Source organism: Podarcis cretensis, assembly GCF_951804945.1.
Source record: "Podarcis cretensis genome assembly, chromosome: 4".
NCBI lineage: Eukaryota > Metazoa > Chordata > Lepidosauria > Squamata > Lacertidae > Podarcis > Podarcis cretensis.
Genome location: NC_137173.1, coordinates 84,833,102 through 84,853,570, shown reverse-complemented (window position 1 = coordinate 84,853,570; position 20,469 = coordinate 84,833,102). Strand labels below are relative to the sequence as shown.

General features: G+C 43.3%; 1 protein-coding gene across 1 annotated transcript in view; it reads left to right on the top strand.

Annotated features, from left to right (window-relative positions):
- ITGBL1 (integrin subunit beta like 1) overlaps nucleotides 1–20,469 on the top strand; it is a 138,275-nt gene that overhangs the window by 71,230 nt on the left and 46,576 nt on the right. Inside the window, exons 6-7 of the mRNA XM_079972853.1 lie at nucleotides 2,535–2,675; nucleotides 4,375–4,521. Of these exons, the coding sequence (XP_079828979.1) occupies nucleotides 2,535–2,675; nucleotides 4,375–4,521 (288 nt within the window). The remainder of the gene's footprint in view (nucleotides 1–2,534; nucleotides 2,676–4,374; nucleotides 4,522–20,469) is intronic.

The following is a 20,469-nucleotide window of genomic DNA, read 5'->3' as shown; positions in this document are numbered from 1 at the left end:
CACAGAACCTTGGTTACCAGTACTTCCTGTCACACTACACATGTCCAAAGGACAGTTCCCACAGAAAATGTCCTTGCATAGACAGAACAATCTCGGCCTTCTGCTGCTTCTTGAAACTTCTTCTCTGTTCTTCTCTGTTTCTGGAACAAATGAGAACAGTGAAATGGTTGGCTAGCACCCTGCTTGAGGATGGGGCAAGGATGTTTGAATGGTTGTCTGGGTGTGCCTGTCATTCTCTACCAGTAATTTCAGTGCTCAGTTTTCAGCAATGAAACAATAATTTCAGTACTGTTTAGGATGAGCAGTGTTTCATGAATGTGTCTGTATTCATTAACAATGATGCCTGCTTTCACTCAGCAAATATTTAAAAGATCAGCTGTTGTTCCTCTGGCTGTGGTCCAGAGCTATTACAGTAAAGCAAAAGTGCAGATCTCAAAATCCATCTCTTTAGTACATCTCCACTGACAAAGCTCTGCCAAATTAGGAGCATCTAATTATCCTGAGAGCATTTAGAAAACTCTCTCATCTTAATTACAGAGCAATTGAAAGTCTGGTTGAAATATAGAAATAATAGAAGCTCATTTCATTTTAGTTTAACAGTGAGGGTTTTTAAAAAAATACAAAATAATAAAAAGCCATTGCAGCCCCGGAAACAATGAACCAATAAATGTTATCTGTCAGATTAGATGTTTTACTCATGTGGTAGCAAATGATGTCAATAAGAAATTTAGATTTAAATCACAACATATTTTTTTTGGCAATGTTCATCAGTTTACATGAAGCATTGCAAATGACAATTGATTCTATCAAGTAACTTATTTCTGGTAGGTAGTCTGTGAAATCTGATCTTCTGATAATTACTGCAAAAGCAAAAAGCTTCCTTTGTACTAACTTTCCCCAGCCTGGTGCATTTCAGATGCTTTTGACCTAAATCACTTCATCACATACACATAATGTTCCACAGGTTGCATTTTTTATGGTAGCGCCTATGCTGGCACCTGCAAGATTTCTTCAGATGGGAGGGGTTTGGGGTGAGCGGGGATCATAGCTGTCAACGTTTCCCTTTTTTTAAAGGGAAATTCCCTTATTCCAAATAGGATTTTCCCTTAAAAAAAGGGAAAAGTTGACAGCTATGGTGGGGATGAGGTGCAACACCATTTACTTGGAGGAGAGAGGTATCAGCAGAGATGGGGGAACACCAGGACTTTCAGAAATAGCAAAAACAAATCTTTAGTAGGGGAAACGCCTTAGGTGGGGGAAATCGTTAAACAGCCAGGTAGGGACCCAGCATGCTTACTGGGGATGGAATGCTGATTCACTGGTGGGGGGAGGAAAGAGAAAATCCCTGGGGGGTGGGGGTGGAATGGAGTGTCTGGAATACTGAGCAAGGGCACTCTATAGTGCAACTTTCTGTTGCAGGTCCCACTTTCTCCATATCTCTATGTCATTTGAATGGGATGACATAAAGACCCTACCTGCCCGCAGACTGTCTCGCCAGAGTAGTGCATGCTCCAGTTATCTCCCACCTGGACTACTGCAATGCACTCTACGCGGGGCTACCTTTGAAGGTGACCCGGAAACTGCAATTTATCCAGAATGCGGCAGCTAGACTGGTGACTGGGAGTGGCCGCCGGGACCATATAACACCGGTCCTGAGAGATCTGCTTTGGCTTCCAGTACGTTTCCGAGCACAATTCAAAGTGTTGGTGCCGACCTTTAAAGCCCTAAACGGCCTCAGTTCTGAAGGAGCGTCTCCACCCCCATCGTTCAGCCCAGACACTGAGATCCAGCGCCGAGGGCCTTCTGGCGGTTCCCTCATTGTGAGAAGTGAGGTTACAGGGAACCAGACAGAGGGCCTTCTCGGTAGTGGCGCCCGCCCTATGGAACGCCCTCCCTTCCAATGTGAAGGAAATAAGCAGCTATCCCATCTTTAAAAGACATCTGAAGGCAGCCCTGTTTAGGGAAGTTTTTAATATTTAATGCTGTATTGTTTTTAACATTTGATTGGGAGCCTCCCCAGAGTGGTTGGAGAAACTCAGCCAGATGGGCGGGGTATAGATAATCTAATAATAATAATAATAATAATAATAATAATGTTAATCAATTGGTCAAAATAAATGGGTTACCTGACGTTCATCCATTTGAAACTGGCCCTATGATGAAAGATCATAGGGGAGCAGGAAAGAGGTGGTACCTATCACCTCCCAACAGAAGCCAAAATACCTGAAAATTCTAGACATATACAAACACATTTACACACTCACAACCCTATAACAACTGACACATTGCTTTCTAGGCACCATTTCCCATGGTGCCACATGGTGATGAGCAAGTTCTCATCTGCTGGTCTCCTAACACATTGAAGAAGGCAGACTTTCAAAATGAGTTGACCATGTTACAAGGTAGCTTTGAAAAATGCAGGTAAACGTTCAACAGCTATAGAACATCAAAACCGTCTGTTCCTTTAATTTATCTTAACAGTCTCTGTTCTAAGCTATTGCTTTTGTTGTTCAGCTCATCTCTTTTCTCCTTAGGCACCTGCATATGCGGTGAATGCACATGTCATGATGTTGACCCAACTGGAGACTGGGGAGATATTCATGGAGACACCTGCGAGTGCGATGAACGAAATTGCAAGGGAGTCTATGACAGATACTCAGATGATTTCTGTTCGGGTAAGAGCAATATTTGAAACAAATGTGAAGAATTCAATATGGCTGTATTGGATCCAGTTGTATCCAAACAAAGACAATATGCTGCTTCATGATCTTGGAAACTATCATTATGAGATCTTAAGATGTGTCCAAAATATATAGTGTGTGCTCCGCATTCACACTTTCAAAATGTTCTGTATGAATATTGTATCTTTTTTTCCTTCTGCCACATATACAAATCACCCATGTGAGTGGTTCCTTTCCCCTTGACCACATAAATGTGCTGATGTTTCTGTTCCGGGCTTGCATCCTCACTCCCACTGAATCAGCCTGCAGTGCTGGTTGTGTAGACATTGTGATAAAACAACCCCGAATACAATCTTTGCTCAAAGCTTACCCCTTTGAGAAATGTATTTCATCTGTTTAATTGATGAGATGAGACGGCAGATAAGTAAACCCCATATGTCTAGATGAAGCATTTGGGGATCGTAAAAAGCCAATTTGCAGATAAGTACCTCCCTGTAACTAAACTGAAATACCTGTGGTTATTTTAAAGACTTCATTCACCAAGAGCAGGGAGTAGCTTGCTGCTACTACTTTACCTTGTAGAGAAGGCAGCATTCTCTAGAGATTTTCATTTCTCTAGGATTTTATTTCAGAGCCCTTCATCTCACTGAGTAGCGTCTTTAAAACAGCTTTATCAGTTAGCGCATAACAGGATGACTGTCTCCTAAAAAATTCTCCAGTAGGAAAGAGTACTCCACCCACCCCCACAGGCCAGGGTACCACAGGAGTTGAGAAACTGAAACACTTCTTTTATGGACAAGCTTTGCCATGATGCCACCTTGCGATTTCATGCATGGTTGTCTTTATGTGGCTTGATTCCCTCTGAAGTAGAACCACACGGTTTATATATATGCAGAGGAGCTATTTGTGTTGTAGCAAGTACATTCTATATCCCGTCTTTCTGCATGCAGCACATAATTAAACTACAGAATCTGCTTCCACAAGAGATAATGATGGTCACCAACTTGGATGGTTGTAAAAGCAGATTAGACAAATGCATGGAGGATATACATAAGACTATCAGTGCCCACTAGCAACAATGGCAATGTTCTACCTCCACTGCCCGAGGCATCATACCTTTGTGCACCAATTGCTTGGAATTACAGGTGGGAGGCAGGTTGTTGCACTAATGTTCTGCTTTCTCATAGCCATCTGGTTGGCCACTGTGAGAACAGAATGCTGGACTAGATGAGCCTTTGTCTTGATCCAAGAGGGCTGTTCTTAATGTTCCTCATGGAAGTCAAAGCAGTGTTACTTAGGGTTCCCAGGCTGTCTCCCACCCAGGCAGTGGCTGGATTCAGACCTGCCAAATTAGATTCAGCAAGGTGAGCTTAGATCAGTGGTTCTCAAAGGGTGTGGTGCACCACACTGGTATGGCAGGAGAGGATGAGAAGTGTGGCAAGCTTCAAGGACAACCAAAGAAACATTTAAACATCTCAGTGTAGTATAGTATAAATATATTATTATTATTTTGATACACAACCAGAAACAGTATTCCTACTCAGTCTGATGAACTTCTAGGTGCTAACCACTGATGGGCAAGTTCAAGGTCCCTGGTCTCCCTCTTATTTTTCTTTACCTCTACTCCTTTCAACTAAAGTAGGATACATGGCTACCCTAAACTGAAATTATGTATTTTCCTTTTTCTCTTAAGGTCATGGACAATGTAACTGTGGAAGATGCGATTGTAAGCAAGGATGGACAGGGAAGAAATGTGAGCATCCACTTTCTTGTCTCATGTCGGCAGAAGAGAGCGCTAGAAAATGTCAAGGGAGCTCACATTTGCCTTGCTCTGGAAGAGGTAGGTGGCTTGGTTTGATTTGTCTGGTTTTTGGGGAGATTTTGATTTTTCAATTTAGTTGAGCTGCTACTTGGAATGGAGAGGTGTTAAGTTCCGCCCAGCGTGTAAAGCAGTTCACATTTCATATATCTGTCTTAGGTTATGTTCAAAGAGCAGCTTCCAGCACTGCTAGATTTTCAGTTGGCACTAAATGGGACCAAAAGAAGCAGAAAAACTGGATACAAATTTGAGCTACCTATCATTTAGATTTTGCCCTTTGCTGGTTCTTGCTAACCTACTGATAGTAGGAATCAGCATCAGTGGATGTTAAAAGTGCTGAATCAGTCAACCTGATTCCTAAAAGTTCCCCCATCTGAAAATGCTGATAATTGTTCCATAATTCAGTAGCTTTCTTCATGTTGCCGTACTATTTTTTAATACATGAATTACTCTAGCGGTTCTAAGTAAGAAATATGTATGAAATTGATAAATAGCTTTTTTCGCCTCTGACTTATTATGCTCAGATAGTGTTGGTGCGTTGTTATTTTTCTGCCACGTATAGCAAACAGCTCCGCCTTCCCCACTCAGGTGTTGCAGAACACTGTCTCTTAATTAACAGCAAAATGAGCCCTGAGGACTCAAGAGCAAGTTTTCTGCTAAAGTACAAGTCTAGTTGGCAGTTCCATCTTCTTCATATGGGTTGCCTTCAGGCCCAGCATCAGCAATTGGTACCCTTGGGCAGTGGGAAGAGCCAAAAGGTCTGAACAGAGGCCCCCAGCTCTGACACTCGCCCTGAACTCTTCAAATCAGCCAGCTGGGTCTGTGAGTGTCCATTTCAATTTCCCATTTGCCCCAGAGTGGCATTACATCAGGTGCTCCAGTGCATTGTGGGAAATTAAAATGGCAGGTCTTAGACATCTTTGAACCTACTGCTCAGGTAAACCTGAGAAGGTCCAGCAGTGTGAAGAGGATCCCACCACAGCTCAGTTTGCTCAGGGCCTTCTTAAACTTGGATCCCATCCCTGATTACCATACATGGATTATTAAGTCATTGAAAGGCTGTTTGTGGGTGCAACCTAGGCATGCATTGCTTATGACCCTTCCCTCCATGGAAAGGAAGCAGAGAGAATACCAGACCCACTCCTGACCTTCTGTATCCGAACAGGAAGGACAGAAGCAGGGTTGTATTGTAAGTGTGCTTGGCTGAAATTTTGGTTAAAACCCTCACCGCAACTGGGAGTCCCGATCGTTCCTGATTGCAGGAAAGAGTTTAAGCATGTTCAGCTGAGAACACTTAAAATTTCCTTCACTGTGGGAAAGTCAAGAGTGGAGGGGGTGGGGGTGTTGTACCTATTCCATGACCTCTCCACGGAGATAACATTAGAACACCTGAAGAGGGCTTCTATATATATCTCCACCTATATTTTAAAGCCATGGTGCACAATTCAGTACAGGGTTGAATATGCTTAACACCCTGCTACCCTGATTTCCATGTAGACCTAACCATGCTTGACTCTGGACTGGACTGCAGCCATGCATTGACATTACCCTGTCATACTCATGAAGACGGCACTGGGGGAAAAGTATTCTTTGAGAACAATAATTTTGTTGTCATTGTCCACTCAAATAATATCTCCACATGATGCACCACTTTGTTATTGGCATTTTGTAGGAAATGATCTTAACTAAGAATCCATATTTCACTCTATTATGGAAAATGAAGGGTAATAGATCAGTGTTTCCAACCTTAGGTGTTTCAGGGCGGATCATTTTCTCAGTGTTCTCTTTTTGTAACAAAACATGATGGAGGTTCTTTGCTATTCATTGCCAGGGTGTGTTGTCTGCTTCGCATGAGGAGATTTCTGATCTTGCAAAACTCTTATGTATGCAAATATCTCTCCCAGGAGTTTTTCCTGAGGTTGAGGGCTTTTTTAAAATACTTTCTTTGACATAATTTTCTCTAAACTGAGGAGGCCATAACCTCAATTGGTGTAAATGACTATAAATCATGATTAGAGAGATGTTGTTAGATGACCACTATTTGTTACAGTGAAAGGATAATTAGCTTAAGTTTGTTTGATCAACCTTTCTCAAAATAAGAGGCATTGCAAAGCTGTTGATATTAGTTATGTGGAGTTCTTAGAAGCTGTAGCCCTAAGGGAAGTAATTAATTTCTACAGAATGGCAATCATGTCCAAGGTAATCCTGAAATGCCCTTTGAAATAATGGATATCTTACTAAACAAGGCATATTGATCCTCTTCTTGTTGTTAGCGTCTCTGTTCCATACTTACCTGGTGGTTGGTTTTTTTTAAGACTTGCCTTTTCAAATTGAAAAAGCAATTGAGAATGAAATGGATTCTTTTCATTTTGATTTATGGAATTATAAGGGGAGTTTTTAAAAGATTATCAGATGGGAATGGAGAGATAAATGAACAAAGTTCTTTTTTTAGTTTTGGTTATTAACACAGGTTTTTTACTTTATAACTATTGACATCTAATAGTGTCCATCTGTCAGTAGGACTAAGCAATGGGATTTCCCTACCTTTCCACCCCTGCCCCCCCCCAAATCTGATCTTGAGAACTGTGAGACCCTCTGGAGCAGATTGTGTCGGTGCACGAAGCTGCAGAAGGGAGAGAGGAAGAAGAGCCTGCTTGTGTGACATTCGATGTCACACAACAATCCTCATTTCCTCTTCCACCCTCCCACACTTGTGTCCTTTACCTCTTCTCTTTCCAGTCTACTTTTAAATATACCAGTAACGATAACAGATAGATTTTGCAGGAGAAGGAGAACAGGAGGTGTAAGAGTAAAACAATGGTTTTGGTGTGTGTGTGTGTGTGTGAAAGACAGAGAGATTTATTGCTGAAATTAACACAATTCACCCCATCCTCTAGCATGGTCCAAGTGGCTTCTAAATCACACATAGTTCCAAGAACCTGCTTTGAAGGTACTGGTAATTGAAGTAATGAATGTTTTTCTTACTCAAGCATTTGCACTGGGAAAAGCTAGCATTGCTCTTGAACTATTGCATCTGACCTTACATGTCATTTAATTTGTGATGGGCTCTTTCACTATTATCATCCACAATAACCAGGAGTCAAGCAAAGGTTATGGTCTATTTGCCAAATTTAGCTCTGCCGCTTTTGACATTTGCTTGTCTATCCTTTGCCTCCAGCTACCTGTCTCCTGCAGGAACTTTAAATTAGCAGCTGTTTTTTTATTATCAAGTTTTCTTATTATTGTTGCTGAACAGATTGCTTGAATCTCAGTCAAAACCCTCAGATGTTATCTGTTTTATGGCTACTACTGAATCCCTCCACCTCTGCCCATGATAGTATCTCGACTGTTTGAATCCTGTCTTCCACAAAGTTGGCTAGCCTCTAAAACAGGGGTCAGGAACTTGTGACGTTACACCTATTGCCAGAATACAACTCCCATTATCTCTACCACTTGCCCCAGAGTGGCTGGGGTAACTCAGTCAGATGAGCAAGGTACAAGTAATAAATTATGATGATGCTTATGCTAACTGGGGCTGATGGAGGTTGGAGTCCATCCATATCTGGAGCAGTGGCAGAATTGGGGTTTCAAATTTTGGTGGCGCCCCTGCCCAAGGCTCCATGACCAATGCAACCAAACCAGTTTTGCTCCCCTAAATCAGCCTCTGTTTGGAGGGCCACAGGTTCTCCACCTCTACTCTAAAATGTATTTCTTTTTTCAATATAAAACATCACAATGAGAATTAATTTAATGTTGCTGTCTTTTTTATTTGTGAAAACGATACTAGAACATTATTCTTGCCTTGCTAGGAGGTGAAGGTTTCGTATGAAACTATATAGTGCAGTCTGGGGTCCAGTTTCTACATGATGTGGGAGTGACATGGCTGTCATTCTCCCATGACTCCACCCCATGCTAAGTGGCATGATTACACAAATTATAATATGTATTGATTAAGTCATTAATTTAGTTTATTAATTAAACCATGCTGCTTGCCTCTTGCTTTGCAGGGAGAAATGTGAGCACATTAGATATATCCCATGGTACTACAAATAATAAAAAGCATTTGGGGATGTGGGAAAAAACATTCTAATAACGTGAGGAACTAGATCAGGGGTGACGTTAGCATAGCTTATCCTTCATGATGTTTCTCAAAGCTTCTATGAAGCAATCATATGCTACTACAGTGGATACTCGGGTTGCGAATGTAATCCATGTGGGATGCACGTTCGCAACCTGCAGCGTTCGCAACCCACAGCGGTGCATCTGCACACATGTGGGTTGCAATTTGGTGCTTCTGCGCATGTACGACTGCCAAAACCCGGAAGTAACCTGTTCTGGTACTTCTGGGTTTCAGCGGTCCATAACCCCAAAAAATGCAACCCGAAGGATCTGTAACCCGAGGTATGACTGTATCCTTCCTGGGAAACATGGAGGCAGATTGGAAGAGGAAAGGATCTGGTTTTATCTGCTCTCCCTTCTCTCTACGCACCCAGAAAATCTGCTCCATTGGATTGATGGATGCTCCAGAACAGTGCAGAAGTTGGCAGAGGAGACAGCCGTGGGAAGAGGGAACTAGATTAGCAGACACATTTACTGGATTAAAAGGAATCCCTGTGGGAGGGATGGAATCGCTGGATTTCCCCCTATATTTTTACAGCAGGAAGCTGTAAGGAAGCAGAAAGCCCGCTGGTCCCATGAATGTAAATAACAACCCACTGAGGCTGAGGGTGTGTGGGGGGAGAGAATGACCAGCAAGCCCTATTCAATTGAAGTCAGTTTTAATTTAATTAATTATCCTTTCTGGAAAGGAAACTTGTTATGTACTGAGTTGAATAGGATCCAAAATGCAGCAGTCTGATTGGTCCTAGAACAATAGGATTCAGAATGCAGCAGTCTGATTGGTCCTAGAACAATGCAGCAGTATGATTGGTCCGCAGGAGCCACCCAATCCAGCTCCAGGTGGAAATGAATCCGCAACCTGATTGACCTACAGGAGAATTCCAGGATTAGCCAATCACATGTGGCCCATTGTGTAAATAATGTATATAAAGCAGATATTGTGGGGGAACTTTCATTCCTCGCTACTATGAGCTGAATAAAGAGCATGAAATCCACACTCAACTCCGAGTATATTTCAAAACTAGAGCTGTACTTGTAGGGCAAAGGCAGTCAGTGACTTAAAAATATCAATTCCTGAGTATTATGAATAAGTTTCCATTGGATAAATAGGTGTAAAATCAAAATGGAGCATTTCCTGCCTTCAGCAGTTTCACAGTGGATTATTGGTTTTCCCCCCCAAATGCTTCATCACAGTGAGTAAGATCCGTGAGAGGATTGGGAGTTGCCCTGCCTACTGCATCAAAGTTTCCTAATGCTATGTAAAATATATTGTTTGGCACAGGATCTGTACCCGATGAGAGCACGACATTATAGTTGTTGCAGCATTAAATTAATGTTGTCATACATCAGTCTTCTTCATTGTCACAGCACAGTGAGCAAAGGAAACTGTTCAATTATAGTATATATATCTCTACAAGGAGGAAGGGCTGACTGTCATCCAGCTCTGTACAAACTTGATTGCTGTCTTTTCCGTTGTTTTCCCCCCTAAAACCTTTCCAGAGATTTTGTTCCTTCATAACTATATGTGTATAACGGAAAGCCAAGGGGTGTGTGTGGGGGGAATGGAGCTATCATACCAGGCAGCAAGAATGGCGTAAGAATCTATATTGGAGCCCACAGAAAAGTCCCAAAGCAATGAACAAGGATTTGTGTTCATTAGGACTCTTCCGTATGAACTGATTAGTGCTGGCGAAACTGATCCCAAGAACTGCTGGTTTTAACATTTTACAAGGGAAAGTAGTAGCCAGTGGTCCTTTCCACTAGCGTGCTTTGCTGCAGCCTGAGGACAAAAGTAAACATGCAGTTAAATGCGTGAATGAAATTAAGATACTTCTCCCTCCCCTTATGTGAATTGCAGATTAGAGGAGCCTGCACAATACTCAGTGGGGAGACAGAGTTTAACCCACCCTTCCTTCCTTCCTTCCTTCCTTCCTTCCTTCCTTCCTTCCTTCCTTCCTTCCTTCCAAAATTTGATCCTTTGTTCAGACAACATCTTCCATAGCTAAGCCAGCAAATCTCACTGGGAGCTGCTCAGGTACGTTATTGGCCTGGCCATTTGGTAATTCATTGCTTCCACTTTTCCAATCTCCAGCAGAACATATTGGGGGGGGGGGAGAGAAACCATGGCCTCCAAGCAGGAGCACTGACTCCTAAGGAACCCACTCTCCCAGCCTCTGCACTTGAGAAGATCATCTTGTCACCATCTCGCTCCTCAGACTGAGGAAGTTGTGCAACAACTGTCCTCAGAGTAAAAGGGCTGCTACCCAAAAGCCACCACCATTGGAATCAACTCTTGCCATTATCAGGCAGTCTTACAAATTACTTAATTACAAAAGGCTTTGCCCCACCCCACTCCCCAGCAGAGCAAGCACCCCAAACTAAGTTGCAGCCGTGTTTAATACTCAGTCCAGAGTTCTTTGCTGCCGAATCAACATTTGAGCCTGCTTGTATATGAGCTATCAGACTGGGCTCTACTTGGAGGTGTCCATGGTCTTGTCTAGAGTTAAGGTAAAGGTAAAGGGACCCCTGACCTTTAGGTCCAGTTGTGGCCGACTCTGGGGTTGCGGCGCTCATCTCACTTTACTGGCCGAGGGAGCTGGCATGACTAAGCTGCTTCTGGCAAACCAGAGTGGTGCACGGAAACGCCGTTTACCTTCCCACTGGAGTGGTACCTATTTATCTACTTGCACTTTGACGTGCTTTCGAACTGCTAGGTTGGCAGGAGCAGGGACCGAGCAACAGGAGCAACGGGATTCGAACCGCCGGCCTTCTGATCAGCAAGTCCTAGGCTCTGTGGTTTAACCCACAGCACCACCCACGTCCTAACACTTATCTAAGCCTGTTGGGACCACTATAGGTTAGGGAAAGGTTATATTCTCCTCCACTCCGAGGCTCTGACACTGGTCAGGCCCTGCACCACTGCTATTTACATATTTTTTAAAGTACACATTAATTGCACTCATGAAACGAACATCACATCTGGTTTGGCTCTCAGATCTCTTCGTACCAGGAACAGCATCTAATCGAATTGTCCGCAAAGTGCACTCTCCTTTCCATCTTAAGAGCTCTTCCTTGTGCTTTCATCATGCATCTCTCTCTTTCCATTTTCTTCGTTTTTGCTTATAATTCAGCCTGGAGAAAACTATAGCTAAAGCCAACTCAATATTTTGTGATTTTTAAAAGTGATTATGTGCCACTGTTGCTAGTTGAATTCCAACCCCTCCCCCGTGACCCAAGTTGGCTCCCTAAATCTGTTGAAGGAGCATTAGCATAGTCTTCTTGGGTAATCAGTCTGAATTTCTTTAAGTTGAATCACATTTGTTTAACTTGGTGGTTTTTTGGGTTGCTGTTTTTATTTACGCAGAAATGACAAACAATTTAAAGCAACGGTCAGCATGCATTAAGCTGAGGAGTTATTTGAGCAAATCGCAAAAAGTTATGAGCAGGTCACATTCATTTTCCTTTCCAATTAGACAGTGGACATTATTTGGTACTGTACTCAATATTTCAAGTGTGCCACTTTCTTCTTTAAGATGAATGGAAGAATCAATGCTGCATGGACCACCATAGTCCTGCTTCCAACATGGCAGCTTAATTTTTTCAACCTCTTTTATTAAGGTTTCTGGCCTCCAGCATACAGGTCAGTAATACTGTATCTGTGTCGTTATTAAAAAGAGTTGCAGAAAAAGTCAGCATCAAGGGAGAAAGTCTGTATCTCACAATACTGGGAAAATGGGAGTTTTGTGAAGGGTGGGGGATAAGATGATGCATAGCTACAGTAATGTGGAATACATTATAATTTTGTGCAGTGCCTCTGGAATGGCACAGAAAGCAATTTAGTGTTACAGATTCTATACTGAGCACAAGATTATGTCTTGAGTTAATGTTCCTTTGATGTACTGTGGTGGTCTCTTTGAAAAATTGTGGGGAGTTTGTTTTTTTCCATTTTGGTAAAGACTACCTACACTTTGCAACAGGCTCCCCTGTTTGGGAATATTTCCCATTGTGAAATTGCTGTAATTGCTGTAATTGCTATTCCCTAATCAAAGAACAGGGTGACACTAATGTGTTGCGAAGACTCCCTTTGAATCCTTTGTGTAGATTGTCTTTCCTGTTTGATTGGGTAGAAGAGAGCCCAAGAGAGCATTGACAGATGGCAGGTACTTCCAGAATCTTGTTGAAAACGCTACTTTAAACCCTTTATACAAATATATTTGAGACAGCCTGTAGATTTTATTTTATTTTATTTATTTATTTTACAAAATCTTGTACTCTGGAAGTTTGCACTATGAAATGTGAGTCTGCATTCCATTCAGTAAGTAGTATGTGGGTGCCTCTGTGACTTGTCTGCTCCCCTGATACTAATAGGAATATGTGAAATTTCAGCTTTCATAAGTGCTTGACTAGCTTGTACCTCTCAAGGTCAAAATGCACTTTGGCCACCTCATCTGTTCAGATTACAAAACTACTTTAGAACATTGACTTTCCTCTGGCAATTTTTCACTATGAGGGCACTCCAGTTTTTCCTCCTCAGTTTTCTATTGTTCTTTTCCAACCATGGCTGTTGAGCATACTCAGACCACATTGGGCATTTATTTTTGGAGGCTTTCATCCAGTTTTCTTCTTTTTAAGAGGGGGGGGGTTGATACTTTTGCAAGCCTCCAGCTCTTCCCAATTTCTTCTTTCTTGGTGGCTCTATTTGGCTCCATTTGTGTCAGCACTCCTCACTTGAGTTCAGTATTAGAAAGAGTACAGTGGTACCTCGGGTTACATACGCTTCAGGTCACATACGCCTCAGGTTACAGACTCCGCTAACCCAGAAATAGTACCTCGGGTTAAGAACTTTGCTTCAGGATGAGAACAGAAATTGTGTTCCGGCGGTGCAGTGGCAGCAGGAGGCCCCATTAGCTAAAGTGGTGCTTCACGTTAAGAACAGTTTCAGGTTAAGAACAGACCTCCGGAACGAATTAAGTACTTAACCCGAGGTACCAACAATGACAGTCTTTTCACTTGGCCCTGAGTATGCGCTTCTGATTCACGTATATTTGTTATTAAATTTAGCATTGGCTTGATGTTATTTTTGCACATGATAGATGCTGAGAAATTTGCTTCTGTCTTTCTGTGACCTCTGCTGTTGATTCATTACCAATTCCAACATGAAATGTCATTGATTATCAGGTGGTTGATATTTGCAGTGAATAATAATGTGGGTCATCCTGTTCTCTAGGCCATGATAGATTGAATCCCCATGCTGGCTTACTTTCATTAGTGACAGGTGACTAATCTGCAGTGGTGATCTTAAAGGTAATGTTGCTGCCAAAAATAGACATCCTTTCTTCCACTTCCTGAATATTTAGTGAACTTTGTGTGGCCACTATCAGAGCCCATGATGTTCCATGCAATGCTATACATTCCTCCAAAAGGAAGGTTTGCATAAAGTAGGCAAAGACAAAAGAACAATGCCACACAAATTATTTCATTAAAACTTGATTCATTTTCTTTTAAAATTTAAAATGTGGTTCTTAATCAAAAATGTCACATCTTTCTGTCCTTCACATATGCCCATCTCTGCCTTGTGTAAAACTTGAAAATACTGTGTTTCAGGAGCTAATGTTGGTTGTGCTTTATAATGCTGATTAATTTACCTAAAGAAATGAGGGACGGGGTGGGGAGAAATGATGAGTCTATCACTCTATGTTACATTGTATTGTCAATTTAAGGTAAAGGTAAAGGTACCCCTGCCCGTACGTGCCAGTCTTGACAGACTCTGGGGTTGTGCGCCCATCTCACTTAAGAGGCCAGGGGCCAGCGCTGTCCGGAGACACTTCTGGGTCACGTGGCCAGCGTGACATCGCTGCTCTGGCGAGCCAGAGCCGCACACGGAAACGCCGTTTACCTTCCCGCTGGTAAGCGGTCCCTATTTATCTACTTGCACCCGGAGGTGCTTTCGAACTGCTAGGTTGGCAGGCGCTGGGACCGAGCAGCGGAAGCTCACCCCGCCGCAGGGATTCGAACCGCCGACCTTTCGATCGGCAAGTCCTAGGCGCTGAGGCTTTAACCCACAGCGCCACCTGCGTCCCATTGTCAATTTACCAGCATCCTATTTAGAGATATAATCGGATTTCATTTGTAAATGTTATTCAGGTATCAATATAAAATTATTAGTTCATAATAAATCACAACCTGAGCTACAAGGAAAAGATTTTATTTAGTGTATTATTATATGTTAATTATTATTTTAAAGTTAAGGAGTTCACTTTTTCAGTTTAACTGCTGACTTTTTAAAGTGTTGCAGTCAGAAATAGTGTGTCCTTATTGAAGAAAACTGATCATTTTCATTTTAACATTTGTTATCTATGTGATAATTGGAAAAAAGAATTTGAATTTAAAACCTGAACACCCCACACCAAATGCAGTGCTTAATGACATTGGGGTTGGTTTTTTTGGGTTGTTGTTTTAACACACAGTAAGATTTCCTAGAGAAGGCACATTTCTCAAGATAAGGGAAGAAGATGAACAGCTTATCCCTTGCCAAGGTCTAAAACTGTTGGTATCTAAAATGTGGACGTCAATCCATAACATTTTATAGTAAGCAGCAATAATTAATAGGTAATAGGTGGCGCTGTGGGTTAAAGCCTCAGCGCCTAGGACTTGCCGATCGAAAGGTCGGCGGTTCGAATCCCTGCGGCGGGGTGCGCTCCCGCTGCTCGGTCCCAGCGCCTGCCAACCTAGCAGTTCGAAAGCACCTCCGGGTGCAAGTAGATAAATAGGGACCGCTTACCAGCGGGAAGGTAAACGGCGTTTCCGTGTGCGGCTCTGGCTCGCCAGAGCAGCGATGTCACGCTGGCCACGTGACCCGGAAGTGTCTCCGGACAGCGCTGGCCCCTGGCCTCTTAAGTGAGATGGGCGCACAACCCCAGAGTCTGTCAAGACTGGCCCGTACGGGCAGGGGTACCTTTACCTTTAATAATAGTCACATAACACCAATGATAATCATAAGCATAACATCATCTGGTTTTGAACAAGAGCCAAGTTTGCTTTTATTCATCCATTCACTTGTTCCATAAATCTATGCTTAATGGTGGCTTTATTTATTGATCAATTAAATGTATATCTCATGCCTTCCTCCAAAGCAGCCCAGGGCGGCTAACATGTCAATAGTAAAACACTACAATTGAGCACCATTAAAGAGTGCTCAAAACAAGAAGAGGAGCAGGGAAACCCTGAAGGGACTTAATTTGCAGCCCTATACACAGTTACAGTGGATGCTTGGGTTGCAAACGTGATCCATGCGGGAAGCATGTTCACAACCCGCAGCGTTCGCAACCCACAGCACCGCGTCTGCGCATGTGTGGGTCATGATTCGGTGCTTCTGCGCATGTGCAAAGCACAGTTTAGTGCTTCTGCGCATGTGCAAGCGCCGAAACCCGAAAGTAACCCATTGTGGCACTTCCGGGTTCAGCGCGGTGCGCAATCCAAAAATGCACAACCTGAAGCACCTGTAACCCGAGGTATGACTGTACCTTGGATTGGCAGGGTTTATTTCTGAGTAAGCATTCATAGGATTACACTGTAAATGTGTTTTACTAGGAAACTTAAGGCCTATGCAATTGTTTAAAATACCTCCTGAGTAGCCAGTCAACGAATGACTCCTCTGTATTGTTTCTTAGTGTCTTTATGTTGCTTTCTGCCACCCAGTTATTTTGCGAGAGGGCAGTACCTATGCATTTAAAAAATAAATGATAAAATTATAAACGAGATAGGTTTGGTTGCGCTCATAGCACAAGCCAATGCACTTAACACCAAAGCATAGTGATGTGTGAGCTGGGAATTCTAGGTATATTTCAGAGAATGCTGAGGTTTCCCTTGATGAAATATTTGACGCCCAAGCCCCCCTTTTTGAAACAGTCCACATCTGTAGATTGCACATTGTCAGGGAACTGCCATCGGCTCAGGGGTGAGAGGGGAAAAGCTGGATGGATTACAGAGAGCCCCCAAAGATCGTGGGAAGCAGCACCTCCTCAGCGGAGGAGAGTAACCATGCCTCCAGTGGAGAGGAGCTTCAGGGCTCAGAGGAGGCGAAGCGGTCCCAGGACACCTTGCCTGGGCAAAGCGGGGAGGAGAGAGGTCCTCCGTTACCCACGCCCTCCTTGCGCAGTAGGCTTCTGTGCAGCGAGGGGAAGCGCAGACTGGGCATCAAGAAACTACTCTGCTGGGGGAAGGTTTAAGGACCGCCCACTCATTCTGCCAGTGAATGAGTGAGCCACGGAAGAGTGGCACTCTGCATGGTGAAGGTTTTTTTTGGCACCAATACAGCCGACCAGGGAGGCATTTGCCTGATTGCTCTCGAGCAACCCCCTGATACCATTACACACATCATGTAAGAAAGTGGCCTAGAGCACATATCCGAAGGCATATCCATCTTATAAGTTTCCTTTAGAGCAAGGTTGGAGAGATAGCATAATCGTCCTTAAGCGGCAAGCTGCTGTCATCCATCATAATTCTTCAATCAAGTTCATTCAGGCTCTCAGCAGTGGATGGTGTGAAAGGGCACCACCACTTACCAGTTGGCTGTATTGCTGCTGCATACCAGGAGCTAGATGGAGAGAGATGAGGCAGCGCTGAGGTCGATACAGTGCAAACTCACTGGCAGGAGACCAGATTGGCTTCACTGGTGCATTTACACCACAGCGATCACACTACCACCACCTGATAAGCAGCAGCAACATGACCATCTGGAAGTTCGGTGAGTGATGGTGCCCCCATTACTACAGGCTCTCAAAAATCGCTATAATTTCCATTTTGACCTGGTTTTGGAGTTTGCATTTTAAGGACTGGCCCCCGGGCCCATAATTTCTGGGAGATTTTAATATATTTTTCTAAGCAACAGCTTGCTAAAATCAAATGGATGCATTAAAAATGTTTACACAGGTGGCTAAAGTCAAGCTTTCTTAAAATGGAAACGCCTCTTGGATTTAAGACACTTTGTCATTGACACATTTGAGTTGTTTGGTAGTACTGTATGTTCCTGTCTCTCAAACATGTTTGAGTAACCTCAGTTACTCCTTATGCAAACCATGACAATTTTTTCATTTTAACCAATTATATGTTGTGGGGGTTTTTGTTAGGTGTTTCTCTTTCAAAAATGAATATTGATCTTTCAGGACAATAAATCTTATTCTTCATCACGGAGAGTAATTTAGTATCTGTAGCTGGCACATCTGTTAGCCATATGTTGAATGCGCACATGCCCGAGGTACAATTTTGTATGGTATAAAGTCACAGAGGAAATGTAGACTTGGACGTAACTCACTCAGAATGAGGAAGGCATTTGTGGTGTCATGGTCTGTTGATGACTTTTCAACCCCACACCAAGAATCAGAATTTAGCACGCTGAATGCAAATGCATTCCTCCTTCTCCATGTAACCCACTTCATGTGATGTTGTTGGACAGTATCCAACCAAGTAGTTCCATTAGTGCAAGGACTTACGGCTGTGTAATGGGACTCACCTCCTTCTCCTCTCCTCCTATGCACCCCGTAGATCTGTTCTGAAGGTTTCCCCAACCCTCCAGAGCAGATCTGGGGAGATGAGAGGGAGGGAAATTGGTTTTGTGCAAATGGAAATCCTTGTGCCCTTCAAGATGCAGCTGAACTACACCTCCCATCATCCTTGGCCACTAGCCATGCTTTCTAGGGCTGATAGGAGTCGCAGTCCAGCAACATCTGGAGTCAAAACTTCTCCACTTCTGCTTTATACCACGGTCAGGGTTTTTTGTCTGTGGAGCCCACTATTGGCTATTCTGACTGGCAGAGACTACCCTAGGTATTTTTTATCAGCTTCTACTTGTGACCTTCTGCCTGCAAGTAATGTGTTCTCCACAGAGCAGTGCCCTCTCTCAAGTCCATTTCTTTTATGGTATTGATTTTTAAAGCATACTAGATGATCCTCATGGGACGCGGGTGGCACTGTGGGTTAAACCACAGAGCCTTGGACTTGCCGATCAGAAGGTCAGCGGTTTGAATCCCCACGACGGGGTGAGCTCCCATTGCTCGGTCCCAGCTCCTGCCAACCTAGCAGTTTGAAAGCACATAAAAGTGCAAGTAGATAAATAGGTACCGCTCCGGTGGGAAGGTAAACGGCTTTTCCATGCGCTGCTCTGGTTCGCCAGAAGCGGCTTCGTCCTGCTGGCCACATGACCCGGAAGCTGTACGCCGGCTCCCTCGGCCAATAAAGCGAGACGAGCGCCGCAACCCCAGAGTCGGTCACGACTGGACCTAATGGTCAGGGCTCTCTTTAACGTTACCTTAGATGATCCTCAGGGTCCCTTCCAACTCTACAATTCTAGAATTCTTTAATGAAGTTTTTAATGAAGTTTTATTTTATGATTTTTTTGGTGCTCTCGTCAACAAATGAGATACAAATCCAACAAATAAATAAGTTATGCAAGAGGAAACCTTCAGCTCAGGCTTGGATGACTCATGGAAGACAAGGTTACCAGTGGACGCTAGTCATGATAGCTGTGTGTTACCTCCAGTACTGGATGTGGTGTGTTTCTGAATACCAGCTGTTGGGGAGCCCAAGTGGGTAGAGAGCTGCTGCTGTCACTGGTTTCCCACTGGCATCTCGTTGGCCACTGTAAAGGTAAAGGTAAAGGTAAAGGTAAAGGTAAAGGTAAAGGTACCCCTGCCCGTACGGGCCAGTCTTGACAGACTCTGGGATTGTGCGCCCATCTCACTTAAGAGGCCAGGGGCCAGCGCTGTCCGGAGACACTTCCGGGTCACGTTGGCCACTGTAGGAACTAGTTATTTGACTAGATGGGCCTTTGGCCTGATCCAGCAGGGCTCTTCTCATGTTCTCGTGAGGATAGAGACAAAGGGCAGCTTTAGATGCAATGAAAAGCAGCTGAACGAGAAAGTTTAATATCCACAGTTGGCTGCCAGTGCTTATTAGCAATGCCCAAGGAGGAACTTGCGTAGTAATATTAAATTGGCTATATTCTTAGCAGCAACCCACAGAACCTTGCTATGCCAGGTTGCTTTGGGAAATTACTTATGAACACTTTCAGTCATTCATAGGAGTCATAAGTATATTTGCCTGGGTTAGGGATCTCATTCAGTTCAGACAATAAGCAACGCTTGCAGATCTGCTCATTTGCAGTGTGTGAGCGATGAACCTGCGTATTTATTACCCAGTCGAATGTTGGCACTGAAGGAGGACATATTAAAATGCTGCCTATCAGGAATGTGTGGATTAGAACCACTGAAACTACTGTCCCAATTTGAGAAATTAATGTCAAGTAGATGCTTTCTGACAGCCTGATCCATAATGCAGCTGTGTTGAACTACAGCAGTTAAGAATGATTTAGTAGCGTTGAAATCAATGAGATGAAAAGTTTAGTGCTCCATTTTGGTACTGTAACGCAGAAGAATGCTGGCGGGCATTTCCCTTGACCCAGATGGGAAGATCAGTGCTGTTAAAGGCAGCAGACCCAACGATTAATTCCCCAATGTTTTTGACAATCAATTTCTTCACCAAGTTGTTGGCTGACCCACGAGGGGAAAAAAATTGTTTAATTGGATTTGGTAGTGGCAAGCCCTGAGGAAATGTTACAGAATAGATAGGGGCTGTTGGGAAAAGCCTTGGATCAGGCGATCATGAGTTAATGCACTGTAATTTAAGGAGAAGAGCAGATGGAACTAGAATTATAGCTAAGGTGTTTGGATATGAAAACGGATTAACTAGTACAGGAAAACAGACCGTGCAACTGTTGAATGTAGAAGAGCATTGGAATTAAAAATGGTCAACCAAGTTGTGCCAAGCAAGAGACATTGGGGAGGGAATGGTAGG